The sequence below is a fragment of the Mizuhopecten yessoensis genome, unplaced genomic scaffold (assembly GCF_002113885.1).
Source record: "Mizuhopecten yessoensis strain PY_sf001 unplaced genomic scaffold, ASM211388v2 scaffold371, whole genome shotgun sequence".
NCBI lineage: Eukaryota > Metazoa > Mollusca > Bivalvia > Pectinida > Pectinidae > Mizuhopecten > Mizuhopecten yessoensis.
Window position 1 is genome coordinate 521,359 of NW_018403513.1, and position 8,510 is coordinate 529,868.

General features: G+C 36.4%; 1 protein-coding gene across 1 annotated transcript in view; it reads right to left on the reverse strand.

Moving 5' to 3' along the window:
* The window catches only part of LOC110447037 (DNA topoisomerase I, mitochondrial-like), a 22,282-nt gene extending 14,984 nt beyond the window's left edge, over nucleotides 1-7,298 (reverse strand). The window contains exons 1-7 of the mRNA XM_021492441.1: nucleotides 7,158-7,298; nucleotides 6,854-6,887; nucleotides 3,774-4,492; nucleotides 3,351-3,436; nucleotides 2,451-2,562; nucleotides 1,485-1,585; nucleotides 139-254 (exon numbers count right to left, since the gene is read on the reverse strand). Coding sequence (XP_021348116.1) covers nucleotides 139-254; nucleotides 1,485-1,585; nucleotides 2,451-2,562; nucleotides 3,351-3,436; nucleotides 3,774-4,492; nucleotides 6,854-6,887; nucleotides 7,158-7,199 — 1,210 coding nt within the window. The 5' untranslated portion in view covers nucleotides 7,200-7,298. The remainder of the gene's footprint in view (nucleotides 1-138; nucleotides 255-1,484; nucleotides 1,586-2,450; nucleotides 2,563-3,350; nucleotides 3,437-3,773; nucleotides 4,493-6,853; nucleotides 6,888-7,157) is intronic.
* Between the last annotated feature and the right edge of the window lie 1,212 nt (nucleotides 7,299-8,510).

Below are 8,510 nucleotides of genomic sequence, written 5' to 3' on the forward strand. Positions count from 1 at the left end.
CCCCCCCTCCAATTAGATTATTCTGTAATTATTGTAATCAGGTGGCCTATTATGCCATCGTTATTAATAATTTATTTTGGTAATGGCATAATAATAATCTGTCTCTAGAACAAAACCATGTTAATAGAACTACCTTACCATCATAGTAAAATTTGACGTCACTGGGCAATGGCTCATAGTCAGGGGCAAAAACTGGCCCCTTGTGCTCTAGAAAATTCCACTTCTGTCCGTCGTCACGACGCTCCTCCTCCCACCTAGGCAAATGAGAAGGATAATTGAAATTTCAGTGTAGAGTGAATTAACCCCACAACTAATACATGTCCTTAAATCACCTTAGCCGTTTATAGGGAGTTAAACAATATAAAACAAAACCAAACCGCAACTAATAATTTAATTTGAATGTTTTTTGTTTTTTTCTACGTTACATCACCTTAGACTGATCCAGCAATGAACAAGCTAATTACACTGCTGGCTGCCAGCTGGAACTGCTTTTAACACAAGAATGCCCTTTGATCTTTTTTTGAGTACAATTTTCCATCAACAGTATTCTTGACTTGTACCATAGCATAATCACTAACCTGTAAGTAGTGGTGGGCAATCGGTTTAAAATCATAATCGATAATCGGTATATATTCGGAAGTAGTAAACTGATCGATTGCATATAATCAAATTTATGATTTTATGGCACTGAATACCAAAATAAAGTCACATAACTTTTTCACATCAATAGACTGAGTTGTAAACTATACATTAGGTTTCCTTCTTTCATAACATTTGACTGGATATAAAGCATCTTTTATGCATTTTTATCAATCATATAGCAAAAATCACAAGAATCAAAGAATATATGACTTTCAAAGAATACTTTACGCAGAAGATATTTAAACACTTTGATTTAATGATGAACCAAATTATGGAATTTGTAATCGATAATAGAAATTAGAAAGAGCAAACTGATCGATTTTCAATTATAATCGATCATCAGCCCATCACTACCTATAGGTCCACTTACCATCTCCAGACTTCTTGGGTTTCCTCACTACCCTATAGTATAGGTCCACTTACCATCTCTAGACTTCTTGGGTTTCCTCACTAGCCTATAGCATAGGTCCACTTACCATCTCCAGACTTCTTCGGTTTCCTCACTAGCCTATAGTATAGGTCCACTTACCATCTCCAGACTTCTTGAGTCTCCTCACTAGTATAGGTCCACTTACCATCTCCAGGCTTCTTGGGTTTCCTCACTAGCCTATAGTATAGGTCCACTAACCATCTCCAGACTTCTTCGGTTTCCTCACTAGCCTATAGTATAGGTCCACTTACCATCTCCAGACTTCTTGGGTTTCCTCACTAGCCTATAGTATAGGTCCACTTACCATCTCCAGACTTCTTGGGTTTCCTCAATAGCCTATAGTATAGGTCTACTTACCATCTCCAGACTTCTTGGGTTTCCTGACTAGCCTATATAGTATAGGTCCACTTACCATCTCCAGACTTCTTGGGTTTCCTCTGGCTTCTTTTTCCCTCTCTGTGTAGTCTTCTGTGGGGACTGCTTTGGCTGATGTTTCACCTTCTTTTTCTTTTTCTGTTTAATAATATGTTCATGCATGGTTTAAAGATGAATCTAGCATATTTACAAGGGAGTTGCTGGAATCCCGATACATTTTTAGTTGGGGTGTATCAATTTGTTTTTTGAGTATTACCTTGTAGGCAGATTTTGCAAATTTCTTCCATTCCGAGCTCTAGTTTTAAAGTAAATATTGAAAATTACCAGCACTGGATGTTGGACGTTTGTGGAAGTATACACCTCTGTAGTGTTATTGAAAGAAAACTGGATTAATTTTTTAGGATTATATTCAAACTCTCCTCAAGTACCCCACTTAGCATGAAAAGGACCTCCTGTAATAAACAAGTGATAAAACACTGTATTATACGACCCTCTGTAATAGCACTATTTGTGTAATCTTGAGCAAAAAATCAAAGAAATGCTGTACTGTCTGTCCTTCAGTACTACAGTGTTGCTGATGTTGCTTCATGCCTATCTCCCCTCTAAATTCTGGACTTTTGACCAAAACATCTATAAATGAAGTTTAACTGATATAAATTACTCCACACAGGCAAGTGGTTACTGTCCCAAAACTAATGCAAAATACTCACCTCGGGGGAAGGATGTCAAAAAACAAAATAAAATGTTTTGATTGTTTAAAGAAGTATTTCCAAGTTTTTAGTCAGTGTTTTTACTTAAATTTTACAACAGCCTGTTCCTGTATGAATTAGTAAATATAGTATTATTTTTATTTAAATTGGGAATATATTAATCATTTTTTGTCAATTTTGGAAGATAAGGCACTTTTATAGCTAGGAGAAACAACTTGTATTCGTCTGTAAAACTCACAAATCACTGTTGATAGCATAGCACCAGATCATATTGATCACACATTTCTACCTACCAGTGGTTTTTCATCTTCAAATTCATCCGGATCTGATTTCCTCTTATTAGCAATCTGCTTTTCTACTTTAATCGGTTTCTCTACCTCCTTTTCTTTCTTCACCTTCTTCACCCTTCAATGATAAACGATCAATTGTCCTCAACAAGAACTAGACTTGCTTAATTCAACATTACGAGGGACTGGATCATTTGATCTAATTTTATGGAGTCCCACCCTGTATTCCTCCCCTTGCCTCCTCATCACGGCTGACTTTAGGCTCCATAAAAGGGGTTTGAGGAAGGGAGATCACTCTGTGGCTCTGTTGTCGAGATATGGGTTACGTCACGGTAGGGAGGTAGGGATTTTGAATTTTTTGTTTTTGGACTACAAAGATGGGTGTAGGTATTGTATATGATCATAGTAGCAGGGATTAATGCAGGAATAGAGAGCCAGTATCTTTTTTTGAAAAAAGGAAAAATATGCGCTGTAGACGAACACATATACATGGAAAGTGAACTAAATCACTGACGTCAAACTTATGGAAAATAATAAAAATAAAATAGAACCAAGACAGATATTCATGTAGTAGTATTTTAGTTACAAGTGGGGAGTTATTAACTGAAATATGGGAAAATAAAGCTGAAATATGGGGAAGATAATGCCAAAATGTGGAGATGAGAACTGACCCATGTATGCGATCATAAAAAGACCTGTATATATCCCCAAGTAACCAGTGTTTCAGTAAAATCATGTCAAAGACATTAAAAAGTACTGCAATCTCACTTTTGAGGCTAGAAAATCTTGCCAGTTATTATAAAAGGTGTTTATATGCCAGCATTTGTACAGCCAAGATTTACTGCATCTAGACAAAATCCATTTTATTTCAACGGACGGAGACAAATCCTAATAAGTATAACATACCTAGATGACAGAGGTTCGTCTTCATCATCAGATTCTTCATGTGCCCTCTTTGGTGCAGATTTGGGTGTTTTCTCAATCCTTTTAGACTACAAATCACATAAGAAACACATGATATAAATAATGAAAACAATTCAAAATGGAACAGACACAAGTTTGGTCGTTACACTTTGATTAACTATTCTTCCCAGCAATTACTCTGAAGCTTCCTGCTTTAATCAAAAGGTCCAGAGAAAAAGGAAATTGTTTTAACATATTTCATTTAAATATTTGCTATATAGTAAAACGGCAAGAAACTTCAAAGTCTGATAAAAAACCTAACTAATTTGAATTCTTCTTCCTTGGTGATAGAACAGAGGGTGCAGGGACTCTTTTAACCCTAATAGTTTAAATTTGGTAACCACAGGTCCATTTTTAACAACTCACCAATGGGACATCATCATCGCTCACTGGCTCATCCTTTACAGGCTTAGCTGGGGATGTCTTTGTCGGAGATTTACTAGGGGAACCTGGTTCTTTCTTAGTGGGCGACTCAGGTTCTGCTTTAACTTGTTTAGGAGGGGAGGACTCGCCCTCAACAATTGGCTTCTCCGCGTTCTTGCTGCTCGAGTGGTCCTTGTGCTTGCTGCTCGTGGAGCTGTGCTTGTCCTTGGAATGACTACTGGAGCTATGCTTGCTGCTTGAGTGATGGCCATCCTTATGTTTGTTACTACTAGAGCTTGAACCATCTTTATGCTTGTGGCTACTTGAACTTGAGTGATGGCCATCCTTATGTTTGCTACTACTGGAGCTAGAGCCGTCTTTATGTTTGCTGCTTGATGAGCTAGAATGATGGCCATCCTTGTGCTTACTAGATGAGGAGCTCCCATCCCTGTGCTTACTAGAGGAGCTAGAATGGTGCTTGCTGGAACTTGAGGAATGATGAGAACTCCCATGTTTGCTGCTCGAGCTAGAATGGTGCTTTGAGCTGGACGAGCTTCCATGTTTGGAAGAGGAATGGTGTGATGAGTGTTTTGAACTAGAACTATGATGCTTAGAATCTTTAGATGAGCTCTCCTTCGATGGAGCATGACCATTCTGGTTTTTCTGGTCAATGTGGTTGCTCATGTCGCCATTCTCCGTCAGCTTGGCTTTCATCTCAGCAACTGAAACAGAACATACATGTTTTTCCACAAATATAAAATCACAACACTATGAACTTATAATATGTGAAGAAATCTGAAGATGACTTTTTTGTTAGTGGTTTCATGCATGCAGACATTTATGAAAGTTGATCTAGTGAGGGGTTCCAATAGCAAATGTTTGAACTCCTTCCGAGCCATCACTACAGGTGTGCACATGAAGATGAAACAGTTTATTCACAGAGGGATGCATGTTTTCTAGGAATTACAAATATGAATTCTCGGGGCAATTCTTGCTAATATATATATATTGTTGTAAATATTGTACATTTTATGTCGACCACATGTGAGACGAGTCATTGACTCAATGTGTTATCGAATTTAAATAAAGTCTATTATTATTATTATTATATTATTATTATATACATCAGTTAAAATGTTGCAGGTATAAAAAATAAGAAATAAAGTTATGATCAGTATTACAAGTGTACTGTATATTTTTACCTGTAGTATATAGAATTATATACAAATAAGTGGTAATGTACGAGGACTAAAGACAGTTAAGTGTTTTTTCCGGATTTGCTCAGAGAGGAGGTACTGATAGTGTTAACAGCATACAGACAGGTCTTTCAAAAACAGTAGAGGGGATCCCCATCCACCTATATCTGGAGAACTCAATCTATACTGTTTTCCTATTGAGACCCTATTGCAAAATGTGGATTTCTCCCGAAGAACACTAATTTGAATGTGGATTTCCCTATAAAGAAATTGGCAGAAATACAGAAAGAATGGCTTCACTTTTTCTGAAAGTATTTACTAAATAGGATGATTCAGATCATTGAATTATTTTTTCAATTCTTATAAATTATTCCATCAATATATATATATCTTATTATGAAAGACTCTTCAAATAGATATAGATCCAAGCGAAAAAAAAATTTGAAAACATTTAATTTCTATCATGCCAAAATCTGCAACCATTTTTTTTTGAGTTATCTCCTTTTAATATCTTTTATTGAACTTAATTTGGGGGGGATGGGGTTAAATTCAGGTCTTTCATTACAGATACATTTTTTTCACCTTAGTAAGGTATCGTGAACCTTCCCTTCAAAATTTTGACACCAAATCACCCTTCCTACCTCAACCCCCACTCCCCTTTAAACCTGGAGAAAACCACTGATTTTTTTTTGACACTCCATCATCTTTAATTAATTGTCGTAAAACAGGCAAAGCGTCAATCAGATTACCCACATGTAGGCTATTTGTTCTGTGTTTTAACAACCTTACAACAGCCTAGGCCAATTTTTTTTTGTGTGTTTCAGGTATCCCGACCTACCCTAGAACATTTTATCACCTACTTGTATCCAAAATGATTCGTTATACAGGGAAAGCTCACAGTCACTTGTTATGTATTTTTTTCCTGTTCTGTTCAGGAAGCCTGACCCAATCTTTAAAGTATGCATTTTAAAATTTGATACAAAGCTTAGTATATATATATACTAATATTTGACCTGAAACACACATAACTTTTTGTTTGGGCTAATGTCAAAGATGGTGTCCACAGATGATAGGGCCCACTCAGGTCAAAAAACAACTTTAAAGTTCAACCTTGAACATCATAACATAACAATCCACTCATTTACATTTTTAAGACAAAACACTATGCAGAAGTGTCTAACTCTATATAGGGCGACAAATCACAGAGCATGTATAGGGAGACAAATCACAGAGCACGTAGGGGGGGGGGGGGGGGAGTAAAGCAGAATGATACAGAGTGTTGTAATGCCTACTAATGGTGCAGCAGGTTGACTGGTATAATTTAAAACATTAAAACACAGGAAACAATTGTTTGGTAGAAATTGGGCAAACATTTTCTAACCGAACAACATTCATTGAAATTACAAAGGATAGATTTTAATTTATATTATTCATCTCATTTTGGTTTCTATTAAAATGATCAAGTGCTCAAGTTATTTAAATGCCGTCAAAGTAAACATTATTTAACTATCCTTTAAATATTTCTTCCTTTTATTAAGTTAACGGACATTGACATTGTGACACTCGTCAATCCATTCGAAGGGCCAACTGTATAGTAGCCTAGATGAACGCGCACTCAAGCGGAACGGGTTACCTCATCAACACTAGGCTAGTTTGTTTATAAATCACCACAAACGATATTTATTAAAAAAAATGATATATACATTGAAATCAAATCAGTGATCGAAATACCTGCCCATTCATCTTCAACCGACCTATATTTACATTTATGATATAATTAATACACGAACAGCTGAACGACATGCCGCTAGTCTTTACAACCATGTTGGACTTAGTCTCTCGGCGTAGAAAAATGGCTAACTCGCCGCCTCGACCACTTTTACTCACCTTGTATGCTGCTGTCTGGACTATCTACGTGATTCTGGAAGATAAATTAAACATTTCTGGTGACCAATCTATGAATTTTCGAGACAATTCTAATTAATCGTCCCCATAGTAGATGATATAACGAACTCAAAATAGAGCAAATTTTAACAGATCCTCGTCGGACTTAGAAAATTTTTCAGCCATCTTGACTTTGTCGTTTTCAGGGTCCTTTGTTACCCGATATTTTCTAGTAACAAACGGCTAATTTAACGCTTATCAACACAAAATCACGAACACAAAGTAAACAGAATGAAAAGTTACATACCTCCATGGCGGTAGAAGTAAAATCATCTCCTGCGGAATCCATTTGTACAAAATTTTGTACGGGTTTCACTGGGCCACGTTATGGCGGAGATTTTGCTGAAACGGCTAAGTCCGCACTGACTGTCACTGCGCATGCGTTCATGACCTCACATCGCCCACCTTGCATCTATTGGCTGATTGAAAGACACGATATAAACATCCTGTATACCAAGCACGTGTTTCAGACCTCTAAATAAAATAAATGAAATAATCAATTTGAAATGGATCCTTCACGATTTGAAGATTGACCTTGTCATTAACAAAAATGCTTCATTCTATTCTAAAGATCTAAGAAAAATGGGATAAATCAGTATATTATCTTGGACATGCATGTCCAGAGTGACACAACTATCACCTGAATTAACCTCCCGTTTTAAATGTGGATGAAAATGTGTCCAAACTTGCTATTTGAACTAGTTTGGAACTTGGAGGAATTAATTAATAACGAAAATTAAGTTTTATGTGTACGTTTGTTTTATTTAAAAGGATTCCGAAAGTTTTAGTAAATTCAGGTGCCCTCAGTATTTTATGAACTATAATTAACATTAGACATAATATTACACTTACCTTTGTATATTATTGCTTTGATCCCTGAAAACTTTAACTATAAGTGTTACGTACACATATATATTATACCAGAGACGTATAATACATTATTATTATACGTCTCTGATTATACAAGCGTCTTCGTTGTTGTCTGTGTAAAACCACGGACTTAGATAACTAATCTAATTCCGTGGTAAAACGAACTGGTCAAAAGGTGTGCTATTATACTTTCAACTGCAACTGATCGTCACAATACAGTTTGAGTGCATTTTTAGATATTCTAATTCCGTGTTTTAAACAAGTATATGATAAATATTGGACTATCACGTGATTATTCCATCGAACAATATACCGAATTCTGTGAAGCACAATAAATGTCACATAGCACAGAGACGTCCCCGCTTATACAGCTCTATTAGAGTAATTGTTGTCATAAATGCCAAACTCACGAAGTTGAAATCTGAGCATTCACCTCATGGACATTCAGACCGTGACACTGAACTTAAACAGACATTCAGGTAGCTTCGATGAGGCTACTAATAAGGTAATTTGATTTAGGATTGTCACGTGACAATTGATTACTAACATGTGTTCAGCAGGGTTTGACGTCTCTAATTATGTCAAGTAGCCAGCAGGCTGCCATCAACAATGATCAGTGACCCTGGTCAAAAGATGGTCTTGCAAGGGCCAAAGGCATCAAACTACTGTTGAAATACCATTGGTTTCAGGGCATGGAGTTTTGTTTAGGAAACAGGTCTAGGAAAATTTC